This window comes from Eleutherodactylus coqui, chromosome 6, assembly GCF_035609145.1.
Source record: "Eleutherodactylus coqui strain aEleCoq1 chromosome 6, aEleCoq1.hap1, whole genome shotgun sequence".
Lineage (NCBI taxonomy): Eukaryota > Metazoa > Chordata > Amphibia > Anura > Eleutherodactylidae > Eleutherodactylus > Eleutherodactylus coqui.
Genome location: NC_089842.1, coordinates 100,932,795 through 100,954,500, shown reverse-complemented (window position 1 = coordinate 100,954,500; position 21,706 = coordinate 100,932,795). Strand labels below are relative to the sequence as shown.

The 21,706-nt window shown below is 45.0% G+C and overlaps 1 protein-coding gene across 1 annotated transcript in view; it reads left to right on the top strand.

Moving 5' to 3' along the window:
• LOC136632422 (coiled-coil domain-containing protein 50-like) overlaps positions 1-21,706 on the top strand; it is a 106,401-nt gene that overhangs the window by 1,932 nt on the left and 82,763 nt on the right. Inside the window, exon 2 of the mRNA XM_066607284.1 lies at positions 20,495-20,615. Coding sequence (XP_066463381.1) covers positions 20,567-20,615 — 49 coding nt within the window. The 5' untranslated portion in view covers positions 20,495-20,566. The remainder of the gene's footprint in view (positions 1-20,494; positions 20,616-21,706) is intronic.

The following is a 21,706-nucleotide window of genomic DNA, read 5'->3' as shown; positions in this document are numbered from 1 at the left end:
CTTTGGATCCATTACATCATGGTCCGGTACTGAACCTGGATGGTGCGATTTTTTTTTTTTTTTTTTTTTTTTTTTTTTTTTTTTTTTTATTTAAAAACTGGTAATCCCCTTCATATTAAAGTTGGTGCATTGGGTTAGAATACATCATGAGTGACCATCACCATGCAGTGCATAATATGGTGACCAAAGGGGTCACTAATGTAACTGCAATTTACAACTGGCAACGTGAATTCATACTTATGTCGTCATGAGCTTCAGCTAGGGTTTCTTGGTGCACCCATTGAGCACGTTCTGCTGGTTTTCTTTAGCTGTACCCCTGCATCTGCTATATGGAACGTTTGTGTGCTTTAGGTGCCTTTTACCCAATATTGACAACATATTATAAAGTAGTATAGGTAACGGGTTGTAATATGCACCAAATTTATTATAGATGGGTGTTTGTTTTTTTTGCACATTGGTATATAAGAACACCAGACATAAGGCAGATAACACAACTGGCGAGTTAAAGGGGTTGTCCCGCGCCGAAACGGGGCGAGACAACCCCGATGCAGGGACGTACAGAAAGCTCACCGGAGCGCTTACCTTAATCCCCGCGCTCCGGTGACTTCTATACTTACCTGTGAAGATGGCCGCCGGGATCCTCTGCCTCCGTGGACCGCAGCTCTTCTGTGCGGTCCACTGCCGATTCCAGCCTCCTGATTGGCTGGAATCGGCACGTGACGGGGCGGAGCTACACGGAGCCCCATAGAGAACAGGAGAAGACCTGGACTGCGCAAGCGCGGCTAATTTGGCCATCGGAGGGCGAAAATTAGTCGGCACCATGGAGACGAGGACGCTAGCAACGGAGCAGGTAAGTATAAAACTTTTTATAACTTCTGTATGGCTCATAATTAATGCACAATGTATATTACAAAGTGCATTAATATGGCCATACAGAAGTGTATAGACCCACTTGCTGCCGCGGGACAACCCCTTTAATAGACAGCACTTTGGCAGAAATGAACTGTCCTTTTGTTACATAGTTGGCCATTCATTCAAATGAATGAATGGCTGCATGTAAAACGACATTTCCCCTTTAGTGGTCGCCGCAGCTGAAATGTGCAACTGAAAGCAACTTTTCAAATCGCCGTGGCAGCTTCAACCTGAAAAGGGTTTGTTGTTCACATGATGGGAGGGAATGTATCACTAAACTGTGCTCTAGAATTGTATCAGGATAAAGCTGCTACATTTTTCACAACACAGGCATGCACAAAATGTGTAACTTTTTTTTCCTTTTTATGGCCGCCTGCACATGAGCGTTCCGGATTCCGCTAGCGGATTTTCACGCGCGTATGGTGCCTAAATGTGCTTGCGAATAGGTGCGGATGCGTGAAAAATCACGCGCGGATATACGCGGATGTGTTGCGGAAAAAAACGCGCAGAAAAACCAGCAGACACCCCTTATTGTAAACCCAACCCCTAGAGAACTGCCCATTCCTTGGAAAACAGCTTAAGGCCGGCTTCACACGAGCGTGACGGGCTCCACCGCGGAATATTCCCCGAGGAAGCCCGTCACGGCGCCCCCCAGAGACCCCATACTTACCAGCAGAAGATAGCATGAAGACGCTTCCCCGCCCACCACCGCCGCGTCATGTGACACGCCCACCGCGTCACATGACGCGACCGGCCGTGTCACGTGACGCGCCGACCGCGTCATATGACGCGGCGGCGGTAGGCGGGAAAGCGTTTTCACGCTATCTTCTGCTGTGTTACAGCGGGAGATAGCGTGAACGGACGGCTTCCAGTGACTGCAATGGAAGCCGTCAGCGCGTACACAGGCGGCAAATAGAGCATGCTGCGGGTGAGGACGGGAGATTTCACGGTGCGAAATTCCGCGGTGGAATTCCGCATCGTGAGCATTGTGCTATTAGGTTCAATAGAGCCTAATAGCAGCGGGCAACGCAGCGGATTTTCACCGCGAATTACGCGGCGTAAATCCGTTCGTGGGAAGGAGGCCTTAAAACCAACACCCAGACTCCGTTTTGTCCCTCTTGCTTGTGCGAGCACCGTTAAATTATTGATGTCTTTGTGGGCATGGTTGATCCATGTAACTTTTTTCGGGCGCTTCTCCAGCGTGACTTTATTTCAGTCACTGCAAAAAAATTCACAAGAGGAATTCATTACTACAGATTTTGCATTCTTACATCCTGCATTGGCAAGAAATACTACCTATCTCTCTCTACAAATTTGCCTGTGAAGCTCTGTGCTGTGTGTTGGGACGCCTCCTACCATGCCTACTTCCTGTAGTCATAGCAACCAGTGACTCCATCCGCAGCTGCACTGCGGATGTACTGCATGATAAAACGCACCCATTCACTTGTATTGGAGGCTTCACGCACAGAATCCGACCCAAATTAGAACAGGTCGCAGATTTTTTCACGCGCGTGAAAAAACGCGATACAAATCCGTCCGTCTGGAGACAACTGCGGATCCTCATAGGAGTATATTGTCTGCGGTCTGGGGTAGATAATGTGCCTAAAATCACGCGCTGGAAATTCCGTTCGTGTGCAGGCACCCTATGCCATGCAAAAAAAAAAAGTTGTACAACCTGACATTTACTATATTTTATTCCAGAAACTAGTGTTAATTGTAGCATAAACACCAGCTCATGGCGGGCGTAAGGGCTTATTCAGACGACCGTATATCGGTGGGGTATTCACACCGGCCGATATACGACGTCGCTCTCTGCGGGGGGAGGAGGCTGGAAGGGCTGTGAGCAATGCACTGAGCTCCCGCCTCCTCTCCGCCCCTCGGCACTATTTGCAATGTGAGGGTGTGGAGCTAATTCTCGGAACTTAGCTCCGCCTCCTCTCATTGCAAATAGTGCCGAGGGTTGGAGAGGGCGCGGGAGCTTAGTTCACTGCTCCTGGCCCTTCCAGCCTCCTCCCCCTGCAGAGAGGGACGCCGTATATCGGCCGGCATGAAAACCCAGCCGATATACGGTCGACTGAATAAGCCCTAAGGGTGGTTTTATGTAGGACACATATCACTTCTGTACTTTAACACAGGAGCGCTAGTTGTTCAGTGAATATCGGCGCAGGATGCTGGGAATCTCTTCCGGCTGCCCGGCTCAACTGGCTGCAAACAGGTAGCTGTCAGACCAGAGGCGTAACTTGAAGCTCCCGGGCCCCGATGCAAAACTTGTAACAGGGCCCCCAACTATAATGCTTTACTCATAGTACTGGTTTTCCTATATGGAGAAGGGAAGCCTTATGGGCCCCCTAAGGCTCCTGGGCCCGGGTGCAACCGCATCCCCTGCATCCTCTATAGTTATGCCCCTGCGTCAGACTGTTTGTAATGAGTGAGAAGTTGCTTAAACGTCGTTCCATTTTAGAGACCTAAAGAGGAATAACTGATGTCTTAGGGTGAAGTCACACGAACGTATATCGGCTCAGTTTTTACGCCGAGCCGATATACGTTGTCCTCGTGTGCGGGGGGGGGGGGGGAGATGAAAGAGCCAGGAGCAGGAACTGAGCTCCCGCCCTCCTCTCCGCCCCTCTGCACTATTTGCAATGGGAAGAGGCGGGGTGGGGCTAAGTTCCGAGAATTAGCCCCCGTCCCACCTCTCCCCATTGCAAATAGTGCAGAGGGGGCGGAGAGGGGGGCGGGAGCTCAGTTCCTGCTTCTGGCTCTTCCATTTCCCCCCCCCCTCTGCACACGAGGACAACGTATATCGGCTCAGCGTGAAAACCGAGCTGATATACGTTCGTGTGACTTCACCCTTACTCAGTAGCCTATCTGGTGCCATGTTTACACATTCCGAAAGTTGCCCTTAATCTCTCGTTTGAGTGACTTATTCAGGGACGATTGGCTCGTGTAAAAGTAGTCTGAATTTGACTGTCTGATGCGAATAGGTCAAAAATGTGCCTCATTAATTAGTTGGCATGCACCTCTCTATAAACTTTGCACATCTTATTTCTACACTTCCTCAGAATGGCTAATGCCCCACCTTGTGAAAAATAAACGTTTAGGCCTCCTTCCCACGAACGGATTTACGCCGCGTAAATTCGCGGCAAAAATCCGCTGCGTGGCCCCCTGCTATTAGGTTCTATTGAACCTAATAGCACAATGCTCACGATGCGTAATTCCACCGCGGAATTACGCACCGCGATTTCTCCCGTCCTCACCCACAGCATGCTCTATTTGCTGCTGGTGAGGACGGGCTGTACGCGCTGACGGCTTCCATTGCAGTCAATGGAAGCTGTCCGTTCACGCTATCTCCCGCTGTAACCAGCGGGAGATAGCATGAAAAAACGCTTCCCCACCTACCGCCGCAGCGTCATTTGACGCGGCCGGCGCGTCACGTGACACTGCCGGCCGCGTCACGTGACGCGGTGGGCGTGTCACACGGCGCGACGGCGGTGGGCGGGGAAGCGTTTTCACGCTATCTCCCGCAGGTAAGTATAGGGGCTCTGGGGGGCGCCGTGACGGGCTTCACTGCGTAATATTACGCGGCGGAGCCCGTCACGCTCGTGGGAAGGAGGCCTTAATCTACAGATGTAGCAAAGTTTAACTTGACTTATTGATTTATGATAACTTTGTGTGCCACTGTTTATTTGCCCTTTCAATGTTTCTGTTGTGAAGATAATATTTTTTCAATGGCTTCAGATAAGATAACTTGTAGCAGAAAGTTATCAGAAGCCATTGAGAAAATATTATCTTAACACAACAGAAACATTGAAAGGGCAAATAAACTGTGGCACAGAAACTTATGAGATGACAGACAAGTTAAACTTTGCTATATCTGTGCAAGCTAAAAACAATACCATAATAAAAAGTAAAACCTAATATGCATGCTACCTATTTCAGAGCGCTCGCCCTAAAAAGGACGACCCTGTTCATCGGCCTCTAATGTTCCTTAAGCTATATTCATATTTACATTTAGTAACTCAAAGGACCTACACATCCAATATGGCACAAAAGTCCACAAAATGCAGGTCTCAATAAACAAGCCTAAGATCTAGAATGATTTGTATCAAAGCAGAAAGTTCTGATGCATTTTTCCCACTTCTGAGTGGGTGTTCACTTGGGAACCTGTACAAGTTTACATACTCCAAAATACAACAATAGTAGAATAGACAAAGGTAAAGTACTTTATCTAGCCAAACTAGGTGATAACAGAGTCATGCAAACAGGTGACTTAAATTAGTCACCATCGATACAACTCATGAATCCGCTAAGCTAGCGTGTACTCCGTCTGCTCGTATGCATTACTCCAATGCAAATAAGACCCCAATGGTGGTGATTAAAGGGGTTGTCTCGCGCCGAAACGGTGTTTTGTTGTTTTTTTTTTTCCCATAGGCCCCCCGTTCGGCGCAGGACAAACTCGAGGAATGTGTTAAACAAAAATATATATATATTACTTACCCGAATCCCCGCTCTGCGACTTCTTCTTTCTTCCTACTTCTTTCTTCACCAAGATGGCCGCCGGGATCTTCACCCACGATGCACCGCGGGTCTTCTCCCATGGTGCACCGTGGGCTCTGTGCGGTCCATTGCTGATTCCAGCCTCCTGATTGGCTGGAATCGGCACACGTGACGGGGCGGAGCTACGATGACCAGCTCTCCGGCACGAGCGGCCCCATTCACCAGGCAGAAGACCGCACAGCGCAAGCGCGTCTAAAAACGCCAGAAGAAAGCGAAATTAGACAGAGCCATGGCGACGGGGACGCTAGCAACGGGCAGGTAAGTGAATAACTTCTGTATGGCTCATATTTAATGCACGATGTACATTACAAAGTGCATTAATATGGCCATACAGAAGTGTATAACCCCACTTGCTGCCGTGAGACAACCCCTTTAAGTCTGCAGACACCATAGTTGTTCTGTCTTTTACCTTTTCATACACGTACTTGCATATACTCTAGTTCCTGTAATATCTGCTTTTTCTGCATTCTTAAGGATTTTAAAGAAAATTCTGGCCCCGTTACATTTCATAAAGGTTTTATGTAGGTTTTCCCTATAGCAAAGTATGTGAATGAATTATAAAATAGTTTCAGAGGCTTCCATAACTGCAGATTCTCAGCCACAAAAAGTAGGCAAGTTCTCTGCTTTAAGATCCCGCCCCTTCCTGTGCTAACTGTTCAGTGGATATGTGATGAATGACGGGAAGACCTTTTAAGGCCAGTTTCAGATGAATGTATTATGGGTGAATTTTTGCACCTGTATTCGGGACGAGCTTTCTGGCATGTGCTCACAGTATCATGGATCCCTTGGAGGTTGTGAGTTCACATCAGTGCATCCAGGTTTTTCTTCTTGTTCTGTTTCTGGCAGATCTTGGAGGGGAGGAGGGGGCTTGTTTTGTGCGTGCGTGCGTGTGTGTGTAAGTGTAATGGGGGGGGGGGGGGGTGAAATCGCTTGTGTGTATGACCCCATTCAAAAGAATGGGATTCATATTTGAGCATCTCGCAACGCAAAAATCTCACGTGATTATCTTATATTTTTATCACAGGTTGTGACATAGATACAGGATGATGCTCTCGCAGAAGATTAATGACAGCTGTCTAAGGCTGCATTCACACGAACGTATATCGGCTTGGTTTTCACGCCGAGCCGATATACGTCGTCCTCATCTGCAGGGGGGGGGGGATGGAAGAGCCAGGAGCAGGAACTGAGCTCCCGCCTCCTCTCTGCCTCCTCTCCACCCCTCTGCACTACTTGCAATGAAAGGAGGTGGGGTGGGGGCGGGGCTAAGTTCCGAGAATTAGCCCAGCCCCACCTCTCCCCATTGTAAATAGGGCAGAGGTGCGGAGAGGAGGCAGAGAGGGGGCGGGAGCTTAGTTCCTGCTCCTGGCTCTTCCACCGCCCCCCCCCCCCCCCCCCCTGCACATGAGGACAACGTATATCGGCTCGGCGTGAAAACCGAGCCGATATACGTTCGTGGGAATGCACCCTGAGGGTGCGTTCACATAAAGTGGAAATGCTGCAGACTTTCCGAGGCAAAACACACAGCATAAGGCCTTATTCACATGAATGTAGGCGTATTTACGTTCGCACGTCTGTGGCTAATAATCGCCGGAAAGGACGATTTCCGGGGATCAGGGCTATGGATAGTTGGTTATTCTCACTTGTTCATACTTTACGAACTATCTTTTTGGCCATCGTAATGCGTCGGCGCATATTTCGGTCGCGTATGTTGTATTTTCAGTGGTTCGGCGTTTTTACGCGCCGTATAGTCACCCATGTGAACAAATACATTCTAAACCAATGCCTCAGATGGTCGCGTATATATGTTCGGGGGTTAAAACGCGTTGTATATGTGCTCGTTCAATTAAGCCCTAAGTGTCAAAATCCAAACCTTTGACTAGGATTCCACTGTGTATGCTCAGCTGATTTCAGCCTGCACAGCGCTCCCCTCACCTCCGAATGATTTGTGCTGCCAGCTCTACCCCGTTACCTGGAAGCTGTTACTCAGTGCTGTTGCCGCTTCTCGGGTTATGTAGGAGTGCAGATACTTGACCAGCGGCATTCAGTAGCAATTGCCACGTGACGGGCTGGGCTGCGCTCGTGGGGCTGGTGGTGCATTCAAAGGGAAGTGCTATGCAAGTCAAAATAAGTTGCAAATCCTAGTCAAAATCCGTACCGATAGTGAGAATTTGGATGCTGAAAACTTTTCAGCATTTCCACTACATGTGAACGAACTCTAGCGTCATGTTTGTTTACACATAGCGGAAATACTGTGGATTTTCTACAGCCGAAACTTTGGGGCAAAATCCACTGTATATTCGCAAAAGACAGTCAGAATGCGCACCAACTGTGTGGATCTTGACTCCTAATCGGCTCCGCGTCCACAGCTGATTTCAGAAAATACCGTGCTCGCCTCTAGTGATCACAGTGCTGCTGGTCGCTTCTACATCCCCTGACCAGTAGTGCTGCGCTCATTAGAGGCCGCTGGTGCCCCGGTAGAGGAAGGAAGTGCTGAGAGCGCAAAGACTTTGGAAGTAAGAGGGAGCGCAATATCTTCTAAAATCAACCGATTGCAACTCTGTTTTGGATGCGGAAATTCTGCATCATTTCCGCTACGTGTAAATCTTCCCTAAGGTTCTCTTCATATAGGATGAATACGCTGGAGAATTTTCTCAGGGCAATTGATAAACGGCCTGAAATCCGCAAGACATAAAGTTGCTGTTTGTTGCAGATTTTGAGCATTTTTCGTGGGTAATGGTGCGTCTTTTCGATGTTCCTCTATATGGCCGTCATGTTAAATTCTGCTGTGGAAACGTGCAGAAAAAAACACTTATACACTGATTTTCACTCTGTGTGACACAAACACGTACTTGCGTTTGTGAATACTGGCGAACAAGTTAATTTACACAATGTAAAAAGGCATTTCGGAAAAGCATGGTGAAAAGCGAGGTGTCCTGACCAGATCCTGTAGTCACAGTTTGGTCAATAGATTAGATACAAATTAATATGTTCCTTTAAACAAGATGGCGCAACGTGCTGCACATCTAATGCAGGCATCAGGGCAAAAGTCATTTTAGTGACCAATTAGTTTAGATAAAACTGTAGCTGCCAACATCACCAGAGCTGATGCCATGAATTCCTTCTTGTGGCGGTTTCTGAAGGACTATATATACAGCGGTAATCCGCAAACCATTGACAAACTCAGTCGTGGTCTGTGGGCTGGTCGCCTTTAGCAGATGTCTTTGCCAATATGCAGACTCGCATACAAAAGTCCTGGGATGCCGGAGGGACCATTTTCTGTATATGTTCTCTAGGCTAGTGTTACCTGAACTTCAATTTTCCCAATCCCCCGACAGGTGGGGATTTCCTCAGTATTGCTCAGGGGATGTGATTATTGTCAGGGCTGCAGAGATTGCCGCAGGTGTTTTCTCTATAGGATATCCTCAAATCGGGACCTGTTGGGGAGTTGTGAGGACTGATGTTTGGGAAACGCTGGTCTAGGCAGACTTTGTTTTGCAACGTACAAGGTAAATACATATCAATGTTCATAGGGCACCAGAGAAAAAAAAGTTATTGAGGAATGTTTGGGTCTCTCTCTCTCCCCCTAAATTCAAACTATTTTTCTCAGCATTTAAAAAAACCTGTCCCAATATAGAATCTGCATTTTACTATACAATTGTCAGACAGTAAGGGCTTATTCATACCATTGATTTTCCTGTCAGTGCTTTCAACTGATTGTAAGCAGGCACTGTGCTGACCCATTAGTCAATAAGTCAATGCAAACATGTCTGTTTTAGGCTAAATTCACACGGATGAGCGCGATATTAGGCCAAGAAACTCTGCCTGATGTTGCTCTTGCCAATTTCTCATGCCGATGCAGGGCGTTTGATTCAAAAATGCCTCTTATTGCTTCTGTGCAATTGCGAGCCTCAGGAGTGTGTTTCACATGTCAGAGGATCGCAAGTGTTTCCCATTGATTTCAAAGGGAAACCGCACGACATGCGAGCGCATGTGATGTCTTTTAAGGTCGCATTGGAAACAATGGGCGAGGCGTCCTGAGGGAGCGCCAAAAGATAGAACATGCAGATATATAATTTTTTTTTCTGTCGTTGCAGCATCGCTGCCAGAAAATATCTATGTGGGGAAGTCCATTAAAAAGAATGGAGTTAATATTTGTGTGTCTTGCAACGCACACAACTTCCGTGAGATTCTCACTTGTGTGAATGTAGCCTTACACAGACTGATGGTCCATGTAACAAAAAGTGAAGAAGAAAAAAATTTAGAGCATGTCCTCTACTGATTTGACTTCTTGGTCGGCTGTTGGCTATTCAAGTCATTGAGTGTCCAAAAACACCTGAGCACACATGGATGACATTCCTGTGTGTGCGCCACATTTCATGGATCATTGCTAGCAACTATAGAAAAAGAGGGCTTGCTTCCACTGTTTGTTTTGCACACAAGGAAAAAAAAAAGCAGAAAACACATGGCAGTGATTAAAAAAAAAAAAAAAAAGAAAAACTAGATGTCTATGAATATAGCACTGACTCACGGGATAAAATCAATATGTTTTGCATAGACCAAAATCCTACATGCTTGTCTGAATTGGGGTGCATTCACAAGGGAGATGTTCCTGTGTGAGTTTCGTCCTATTCCGAGATGGACAGAACTCGCACGAGAAAAGAGCCATTCATTTGAAGAGGTTAATTCACATAACCTTTTTTTTTTTACTCGGACCAATAGTTCAAGTTTGAAATATCACTGCATGTCCCTTTTTCCCATTACTTTCTAGGGGAATGTTCAAAAAACAGATCCCCCCCCCCCCCCCCCCCCATGACACGTGAGTTGCAAGTGCAATCCGTTTTTTAAAGCATTTGACTATTAAGGACTACCTGCTTTTTTTTCACGCATGGGAAAACAAATGTAAACCTGATGCAAATTGTGTGTTTATTGCAAAAATGCATAATACACGCAGTAAAATCGCCTGTGTGACTACCTCCTCCGGCCTTCTGTTAATATGACATGCCCTTGTTAGGGTCACACAGTTTGGGGGTTGGGTTGCAGATGTGTTTTTTTTTTTTTTTTTTTTGTTACTCATAGTGTTAGTAGGATTTGTATTTATTTTAGACTTTTACTGTTTATGATGCGATTTACGACTTTTCCTAGTTAGGGTGCCTTCACACTGGTGAGAAAAACGTGCGAGATTTGTGCGTTGCAAGATGCACAAATATGAAACTTGTTCTCTTGAATGGGTTCATTCACATTAGCGATGGTTTCTTGCATGGCACTGCTTTGCGAAGCTATACTGGAAAAAATTGCAGCATGTCCTATCTTTCTGCAATATCGCCGTTGTTTTCAATGAGGCCGGTGGCAGCAGCGCGGGCCCCATTAAAAACAATGGGAGTTCTCTGCCATTCTCTGCCGTGGCTGTTTCCTTCATCCCTGCAGTGATGTGAGGCTGTTCCCACATGAAAACGCCTTGCATCCACAGATTTCACATGGGCAATGAAGGAGCCCTTGGGTTGTTCTCACATGGGCAATAAAATTGCGTCATGTCAGAGCGAGTGAAAACGCAGATTTGTGAAACCCATGCTTCTCAATGATTTCATTCGCATCTGCAATGTTTTCTCTCATGCGATGTTGCGAGATTTAGAAATCATAGCATTTTCGATCTTTCTTATTTTTTTTTATTTTTTTTTTTAATCGCGCATGTTTTCCTATCGACCCTTTGGTTTATCGCATCGTACGAACTTGTGATTTTTGTGCAGTGTGTTTTTTAACATGCGACGTTATGTCAGGAAAAGTATTGCTGACACTCAAACATCTCATGAGCACATATGTGATATTGCTGCGACTTTCTTGCGACAATATTGCACTCACCCGTGTGGTGAAACTAGCCTTAGGGCTCATTCAATGTATCCTTAAAGCGGGAGTCCTGCAGTGTTGTACCAGTCTGTCTAAACCGGCAGAGAGTGCGCTGTGCATGACTGCGTATCTTTGTAACTTTGTATTTATTTTTTTTAAATTCCTCTTCTGTTTCAATCGCCGCCCAGATGCAAAGTATTGCATATGCACAGATTTGCATACGCTGCCCATACAAAAGTAAAGGGTCACGCTGCGTGGTACGCGGATAAATAGAGCATGCTGCAATCTTTTTTTTCCCCCGCGTGTATCTACACGTTAATGTGAACCGATCAATGCAAGTCCATTTACTTTCATTGACTCCATTCACAGCGTTTCATGGGGCCGTGCAACGCACATGTAATACGTGCCGAACTTATAGTCGTGTGAATGAGCTCTTACAAGGAGAAGAAGCCCTGACAAGTAAACACTGCCACAATCCTGGCTGTGCTGGATTTAAGGAGTCGATGGGACTAATAGAGCAGTAGATGTAGCAATCGAGAGAGTTTACAGTTTCTACGATCATTTCTGCCTTTTCTTGTGCGTAGCACTCTAAAAGCCTCTATGGGACCTTTCACAGTGGGGAATATTTATACTGGGATGCAGCAGAATTCTGCACCAAAATCCGCATGGAGCCCTGCATAGTTTGGTGCAGAATTTACCAGGACTTGGCGGCACGCAATGTAAAAAATTCCACCCCTGTGAAAGAACCCTATGGCTTCTTCATGCTGTACCTCTGTAATACGGTGTATGATCTTTCAGGATAAGGAAGTTGGAACAATATCTCTGCAGCGCCACCTATTGGATGGCAGCATTCCTGCAAATCAATGTCTGACCCTTTATACAGGTCTTTGTAGCAATGATTGGGGATTGAAAACCAAGCCAGAATCCATGCACAGACAGCTGTTTCGGGGTTTTTTTGCCTCTAATTAGTGTGCAGTAGGATCCTGGCTTGGCTAATAAGAGGCCAATGACGTGAGTCGGGAGGAGTATTATCACTCCTTAAGGAGAGCACCTAGCAGGTGAGTGAGGAGACTTATGAGGCCATGCATGCTCCTCTGGGAAATATATGCAAAAAAAGAAAATGGAACAATACCTCTCCAGCGCCACCTATTGGATGGCAAAAACGCAACAGTTATTGTATATAAAAATGCACCACCTACTTGCAGTGTCCTCAACTTAAAAACTAAGCCAGCAGCAATGTTACTTTGAAAAGTGGTTTCTCTTCTTCTTTTTTCTTTTATCCATTTTTTAGTTCCTGAAGACATTTACGTGACATTTTGTCTAGGTGCACACTCGCCATAAGTTTCGGCCGCATCTCTCTTTAGACAGCACATGGGCCCAAGTCTGTGTGCTGTCCGATTATACATGGACCCCGCACATTCACATGCGGTGGCATCTCCTACGTCTCGTCAGTGAGATGAATAGGACATGTCATAAGTTTTGGGTTTTTTCACATGGCTTTTGGTTCTGTGTGAAAAAACTGTGTATAGGCTATAATTGGGCTGTACGCTATGAAGCTATCTGGCACATGGCCCCCAAATCTGGTAGTGTACACCTTTTTAATAAAAGCTAGCTATGTATATTATAACTTTTGGTTTTCTTTGATGCAGGTATCATTTGGTATTTGGCCGCACATGTGAGCAGGGTGTGTGTGTTCCTGTTGTGTCTTGTGTCATGTCTTACTTTCACAGTCCTAGGGAGTTCACCTTGAATAATTCCTCATACTAGAAATGTGTGTTTCGTTCCCTTTCATTTTTGTGGTTTGCCCTGTGTGTACATCTTGGCATTTTAAACCTCACCCATAATAGGAGTGATGAGCTTGTTGACACTTTCTTCGATTTCTTTAAAAGGTCATTAAACCATCAAGTTATAGGTTGCTGCAGTGCTCTGCAATCTGTGGCGGTTCAGTCCTTGCAAAGCTATAACTTTTGGCATGCCCTTATAGCTGGCATCCTATATTATACTCCAGAGCATTAATCACGATACTTCAGAGCTGAAATCTCACAACATTTCTTGTTGACTGGGTATATGCACAGATCTTGCTCTTGTCACTTGCGTTCTAGGAAGTCTGTGGTAGAGAAATCAGATGTAGGAAAAACTAACTACCCATCTGTATTAGGAGCTCAAATAAGAAGTTGGGTATTCCACATGGCAAAAACTGCTTTCTTCTGAAAGCCCACCTAGCTGCAACAGCCGATGAGGCCGGTTTTACAAAGGTGATAAAATCGCACGATGATGCAGGATTATGAAACCCATGCTTTGCAATGGTTTTCTTCACATTTGTGGTGATCTCACTTATGCGTATATCGACTGGCCGTGAAAACGGCGGTCGATATACGCTCATGTGAATAAGCCCTTAAGGTGGGTATTTTCTTTAAAAATCCATTGAAGCGGAATTTGTGGAACAGTTATATAATTTTTACAAGTGAGATTGAGCCAAGAAACAATCTCGCTGCTGTTCCTTATATGTACATTTTATTCTAATAAAAACTGAAGTAGAAAGTTTGTCTTTCTTAGTTTATCCCAAGACTTGTGTACATGGAACATTGCACTGTTTTGAAAATTCCTTTTCAGGGTATTTTTCCCCACATTTTTAAAGTATGTGTGGTCACGTTCCATGCACCAAACTTGTATATCAAGGAATTTCAGATAGTGATTTCATAATATACTTTAAGGTGTGGTGCAAGCTCAAAAGAAGAGTTTACTCCATAAAGGTCACTCTTGTCTGTGGGTTGTCTCTAGTATTGCAGGTTTATTCACTTGAATCAGGATGAGCTTCGGTAGTGGACAGAACCCATAGACAGCACTGGCACTGTTTTAGGAAGTAAGAGCAGACTTTTTAATTTTTTTTTCTTCTAACCCCAGATGACCTCCTTTTAAATGGGGTTGTTCAGGGTTAGACAAACATGGCTGCTTTCTTCTAAACACAGCGCTACCCTTGTCCTTGTCCATTAACTTTAATGGAGCTAACCTGCATTACCACACACAAACCTATGGATAAGGGAGGCGCTGTGTTTGGAAGAAAGCAGCCATGTTTCTCTAATCGTGGACAAAATGTGATTGTTCTCAGCAAGAGAAACGACGTAATCTTGTAGATATAATACCTTTTAATGGCTAACAAAAATACATGATGTAATAATAGCGAGCTTCCGAACCAACGCAGGGTTCTTCTTCAGGCTTAATGGATTGGATCTGAAGAGGCATGGATATTTATACACACTTATAACATACATACTTATGACAAGGCACAGATATGGATGTGATTGGTTCGCACTTAAAAGGAATTCTGCAATAGCACTGATAGCAGAGTGAAAGTTTTAGGGTCCCTAAATTACTGTTGGGGGAGGGGGGAAAGGTCGGGCAGGTTAGCATTGCTACAAGAGGTGCACAAACATTTTTAGCTGATCACTGATAAGGGAGTGAAAGTTTATGATCCCTGAATTACTGTTGATGGGGGGGAGGTCAGCAGGCTTGACTTTCTACAAGAGATACACAAACATTTTTAGCTAAATACTGATAAGGGAGTGAAAGTTAATGGCCCCTGAATTACTGTTGATGGGGGTCTTATCTGTGCAATCAAGTCTCACACTTCCCATTCACGCATAAATCCTGGGGAATAATTTAACCCAGTATTCAGCGTGTCAAAGGTTGTTATCAATTTATACTCCCAAATTCTTCTGTGGTTTTGTGACTTGAAACCACCCTTCAATATCAAAACTCTCATATCTCCTATGTCATGACCGTGGTTAGAGAAGTGTTCGGCCACAGGTAATTCTCTTCTTCTGTGTTCAATCGTGTGGCGATGAGATCTCATCCTGGCTTTGAGTTTCTGTCCTGTTTCTCCAACATAAAGACCCCCAACAGTACATTTACTGCACAGGATCAGGTACACAACATTGGACGAGGAACATGTGAATGTCCCCGGGATCTTATAGTCCTGCTGTGTGTTGGGGATCCGTATCCTGTCCGCAGTCAGTACATGTGAGCAGGTCTTGCAGCTCCTTACATTACAGTTATAAGTTCCTTTTTGTGTGTCAGAGGGTAATGCACTCCTGATTATAAAGCTCCTCAAGTTAGGAGGTTGCCTGTAACACAGAAACGGAGGGTCCGGGAATATGGTTTTCAGACGGTCATCCTTGTGCAGGGTATGGTGGAGTTTCTTTGCAGTTTTCCTTAGTACCTCTAGTTGCGAATTGTAGGTCACTACTAGAGGCACACGATTGTTTCTTTCCTTCTCCTTGTATTGGAGTAGTTGATTTCTAGATATCCTGGTGGCTCTGGTGATTTGGTCATCAATTGAGGTGGAATGGTAGCCCTGATTTATAAATGTTCTTTTAAGATGGTACAAATGTTCCTCTCTGTCCGTTGGGTTGGAGCAGATCCGGTTATACCTGATGGCCTGGCTGTAAACAATGGACTTTTTGATGTGTTTAGGATGGTAACTGTCCCATCTCAGGTATGTAGGCTGATCAATCGGTTTTCGGTACAGGGATGTCTGTATTGAGTTGTTTAAAATCTTTATGGTGGTGTCCAAAAAGTTGATTTCTGTATGCGAGTAGCTTAATGTCAGTTTTATGGTGGGGTGGAATGCATTGAATCTTTCATGGAATTTTATTAGTTCTTGTTCGGTGTTGGTCCAGATGATCATGATGTCATCAATGTAGCGGAAGTAGGCCAATGGTTTGCTGGGGCAGGAGGCCAGAAAGTCACTCCAGTTTTGCCATAAAAAGGTTGGCATGTTGCGGTGCCATTTTACTGCCCGTGGCAGTCCCCGTGAGTTGCAGGAATATCTCTTTGCCAAAGGAGAAATAATTGTGTGTGAGAATGAATCTTGTGAGTTGTAGCACTGCATCAGAGGCGACCCCATCTAATCATGGCAAAGCACTTTAAGTACACAAAATGTGTTCCCAAGTTGGAGTGATTTGTTAACGAAGCAGGTCTTCCCAACTCTGTATCCTTTGGGCCGCAACTACACATGTTTACTGAATTGTGACCCGCTAAATATATTTGTGCTCAGTACCATCCGTTCAATAAAGGAGCACTCCAAACAAAAGTGATACTATGCAAGGCCTCGTGCACATGGCAACATTTTGGCCAGTATTTTGCATCAGTATTTGTAAACCAAAACCAGGAGCCGGTCCTAAATGGTGGAAGAGGTGCAAACTTTCCTTTATACTAGCTCAGAAGTTTCCATTCCAGTTTGGGCTCATAAATACAGCTGTGTGAATGAGGTCTTAAACTTAGTACATAGCCAAAGGGAGCAGAGCAAAAAACAGAGAATCTTGTGTCCTCTTCCACCCCTTATGTCCCTTCACTAGCAAGACACGGTATATCGGTTGTATCGCATGTTCCTTTGTTTATATAAATGGCTGAACTATAGCACAGACCCCATTTAAACTTTTACGTTTATAGCACTTTCCCAATGTTTAGCTATTAACCAGTTGCTCAGTTTGCATTAACAGCTTGGATCACAAACCTAGTGAGAGGGTCTGTGTGCCACTATTATGTGATCTAGGAGTGGAATTTTGAATGTGCATTAAGATTGCTTTTAGTGGGCTGAGAGGGTGCTGTCCTGCCCGCTATTGCCTGCATTAGCTTTTTTATGTTGCTCCAGCCTCCTTGCCTGCATACATTCTGGAGCTTGTCCGCTGCACACTACATATACCATACTAGCTGATATACCCGGCTTCGCCTGAGTTAATTTTGATACAGGTGTTTGTGTTCGCACTGAAAATTTTGAACTCAAGGTTACTTTGGAATAACCGAGAAATAAAATATGTATAAATATAAAGGAGTGTTAGATTATCCTCAGGCTGCATGTACTGATGTCCCTCTGCAGAATGTGCCACCTCTCCCACTCTCATCATTTAGGACCTAAAGAATGCTCACGCCAAATTTCACACTTGTACGACACCAGGAAGTTACATTACATAAGGGGTGCTCTTATTTTTGCAATTCGCATTGAATAATCGAGTTGTGATCCCTTTTACTTTTCCTATTTAAGACCCAAAGAATGGTCATGCCAAATTTCATGTTTGTACAATACCAGGAAGTTAGAGAATTAGTGATGAGTCAATCAGTGAGGGCTTTCACGAAAGATAGATACCACTGCCCCGTACCAGGCTATATTGGTATGGTTACTAGTGGACACTATGTTATGTTATACTATATATCACACATAACATAGTTCCTAGCAGCTGTCAGATTCCATTCGTGTAGTTTCTATGGCTGATGATTGGCTCTCATCTTGACTTTTTTTTTCTCATAGTTGATGATTTCTGGCATTTACGGATTTTCCAAATTGCTTTGCAAGGGCGGTTAATGGTGATATAAATGACCTTACCTCATAACTGATGATATGACGCTTGACTGGCGTCTGTAAGACGATTGGGAGAATTTTTATGCACATACATGAGTTAGATCTTTAGTGGGGGCAGTAATATACCACGAAGTGGGGATGGAGAACTTTGTGAGTGCTTTTATCCACATCCCATTCCCCTTTTCTTGTCTTATGCTACATGAGCCATTTTTATTATTTTGATCATGCTGCTAAAATCACTGTTAATTAAGAGACCCTCTCGTCGTGGAGAAACACTATGCATTGGTAGTCTTAAAATGCTACATGCTGCTCTGACTGGTCAGCAATGCTCCTGTGGGCAGCATGATCCAAATCAAAGAAGCATGTAGTGTTAGACTAATTATGCATACTAATGCATAGTGTACATGGGGGGGGCAGGGGAGAGAGGAGAATGTTGCAGGACTCTAGACGGGAGATGCTGAGTGCATGCACTACCATTTTTGTTAACCTGGCCGTAAGGGAAGATTGTATCCAAGAGGTAGTTTGAGCTAATGGTGGCAGGAAGTAGTGTGGGCTTGTATGTGCAGTTTGAAGGAGAGGGCAGAGTCAAATGTAACACTGAGATAACGGACTTGTGGAACTGTTGAGAGTATGGAGTCATTGATGGTGATTGATAGATCTGTTGAGAGTGCAGTGGGGGAAAGATGATGCTCAGTTTATTTCTGTGTTAAGCAGAAAGGTAACATTTGGGCCACAGTAGTAGATGAGTGTCACTTCCATAAAGGTGTTGCTAAAAACCATGGAAATGTATATGCTCTCCTAGACAATGGGTATATATGGAGAAGAGTAGGGGTCCTAGTTAGTGGTGTATAGAGAAGAGATGGGACTTTATAGCAAAAACTTAAAGGGGTTGTCCCGCGCCGAAACGGGTTTTTTTTTTTTTCAACCCCCCCCCCCGTTCGGCGCGAGACAACCCCGATGCAGGGAGGTAAAGAAAGCTCACCGGAGCGCTTACCTTAATCCCCGCGCTCCGGTGACTTCTCTACTCACCGCTGAAGATGGCCTCTTCCTCCGTGGACCGCAGCTCTTCTGTGCGGTCCACTGCCGATTCCAGCCTCCTGATTGGCTGGAATCGGCACGTGACGGGGCGGAGCTACACGGAGCTACACGGAGCCCCATAGAAGACTGCAGAAGACCCGGACTGCGCAAGCGCGGCTAATTTGGCCATCGGAGGCCAAAAATTAGTCGGCACCATGGAGACGAGGACGCCAGCAACGGAGCAGGTAAGTATAAAACTTTTTATAACTTCTGTATGGCTCATAATTAATGCACAATGTACATTACAAAGTGCATTATTATGGCCATACAGAAGTGTATAGACCCACTTGCTGCCTCGGGACATCTCCTTTAAATGGGCCCACATTATGGAGTCCAGTCTTGTCACCCAGGACAGTAGGGCTCAATGTTTGGTTCTTGTTCCATGCCCTTTAAACTCCTCCTTGAGCAAATTGTCCACCTTCTTGTTTGCTAACAGTGCAGTTTCTCTTTGGAGGAAGGTCCTGCATATGATCTTGCTATCCAAGAAAGATGTCCAGTGAGAGGTTGAAAATATGGGCTAGGGCTGGGATGAACATGGTGGTAAGATTGGAGATGGGATTGGGTTAAGCACACAGGTAGTGAGGTGCAATTTGCAGAGTAAGCAGAGGGGCTGCAGGGACTGTAACTCGAAGCTTTCCATGATGCAATGGAGCAATCACAGCTGGTACCCCGTAGCAGCTGCATTGTCTGTCTCTATGGTACAAACACCCTTGGTCCTGGTACAGAGCCTTGGGGGGGGCACCAATGTAAGAGAGAGTGAGGATGCGGCGTGTGAGTGGGAGACGCTAAACGTTCAGTCAGTGAGGTATGAGGAGATCCAGGAAAGGGTCAAGTTTGTGATGCCAAAGGAGGCTAAAACTATTATCAGGAGAGAGTGGTCGACCATGTCAAAGGCAAAGGACAAGTCTAGGGGGAGGAACACGGAGTAATGTTTTGAGGCTTTTGCAGTTAGCAAATTAACTACTTTGGTTAAGGTAACTTTATATGGACTGATAGTCACGTGAACAATCACCCAAATGAGCGATTCCAGGCGACTGTTGGCCTGTGTACATATGGCCAGCGACAGGGCACTAAGCGAGAAGTAATTCAGTGGCCGCTAGTCTTCTGTTTCAGCTCACTGAAATAAAATCCCTGCTGAGTAGCTTCTCGCTCAGAATAAACGGGAGTCGCTCAATCTATGAGTGACTCTGCTTGCTGTGAATGGAGTCAGGCCGGAACGATCTCCGACCCCCTCTGCCGCCATTCAACTTAATGACTATTTCTCTTGTGTATAACACAGTAGTGCTAGCCACTGGTGCAGCTGACGTGTGCTTAGATGTTCAACAGTCATACCATGTTAAAGTACCTTTTAGGGTGGGGTTGGTAGCCAGGTAGTACTTGGTCAAACAGCAAGTTGGAGGAGAGGTAGGATGACTGTTAAAGGTGGACATGCTGCTCCAGGAGTTTTGACATAAAAGGGAGCAGCAATATGAGGTGGTAGCTGACCAGAGAGGATGGACGCATGTTGGAAGCACAAAGGAAAGATGTCGGTGAGAGGTTGAATAGATGAGTTAGGGCTGGGATGGACATGGTGGTAAGATTGGGGATGGGATTGGGTTAAGCACACGGGTATTGAGGTGCGATTTGCAGAGTAAGCAGAGGGGTTGCAGGGACTGTAACTTGAAACTTTCCCTGATATTGTCTATCTTGTCTCTTCTGTACATTGTCTTGTAAAGTTCTGCATCATTTTAATATACATCCTATCTTTTTCAGCTCCTTTCCATGGTTCTTTAACGTGAACTGAAACACTGGAATTGAAACCACATTTGAATCGAGAGACAAATCATGACCGATATTCCGATCGATAAATCAAATCTGCCTCGGGTCAATGAAGGTTAGTGGCTGCTTATCTTTACGTGTTTGCTATATCAAACCCTCAAACCAACATTTTCATGACCTAGAGGGTACCACAGTTTAAAGTGGGTCTTGTTGTTTTCCGTTAACATCCAAAGTTGCTATCAAACTTCTTTTCATCCATAAAAGCGGTCAGCTTACTCTGTTCTATCAGGCCACAAGTATGACTACAAAGTATAGCATTATCTGTTAGATGTGATCTAAGCTCCTACAATGAAAACCAGCAGAACGATGCAGCTTTTGAATGCAGCTTTAGATGTAAATGGAGAAGAGAACCTCAACCATATTGACTGGGGTCTGTATACTTAATGACTTCATTTTGTGTTTCTGGCTCCCTTCTGCTATAGAATGGCACTTTCTGTTTGCTCAATGTCTGTCCTTCATTACCAGAATGATGGATACTTTTTCAAAAGTCACACAGAATATACAAAACTCTCGTTCTCCAGACCTTGTGCAAGTCATCTCCCTTCCCTCTCCCTGTGACACAAGGATTTATAGCAAGTACTGGTGGAAAGCCTGACCTGGCATTGTGTGATGTGTGAAATTTATCACCATGCCAAATCAATTTTGTGTGAGAGATTTTTGCTGTGCTTCTTGAATATGGGTTTTGCAACTACAGCAATTTGAGGATCCTATATCAATCTGTCTATGATTGAGTGAATTAAAATGTACATCATATGTATTATCACATTGTGCTATCTTTGTGGCAAAGTTCCCCTAGGCTAGATAGCAGCAATATGGTGTATTTACTATGTCTGTATCAATCTCTGGTTTAGTAACATAATTGACTTATTGTCTATGAGCTCAGGAGACCAATGAAAGTTACATTGAATACTAATTTTAATTTGAGTATGGACTTGACCACTGATGGTCAGGACGAGGCATCACCTTCATGTACTGGGCTTGACCAGACTGAAAAAGTTTATGAAGCTCTGGTTTAGACTACTTCTGTGGTGGGGGGAAGGTAGGGCATAGTAATTGCTACATTAATTGAGGTTCAGAACTGTGAAGGGTAGGTAAAAATCTTTACCATTCCAGTTAATACAAGGATAGCCCAGGCAGGCTAGGAAA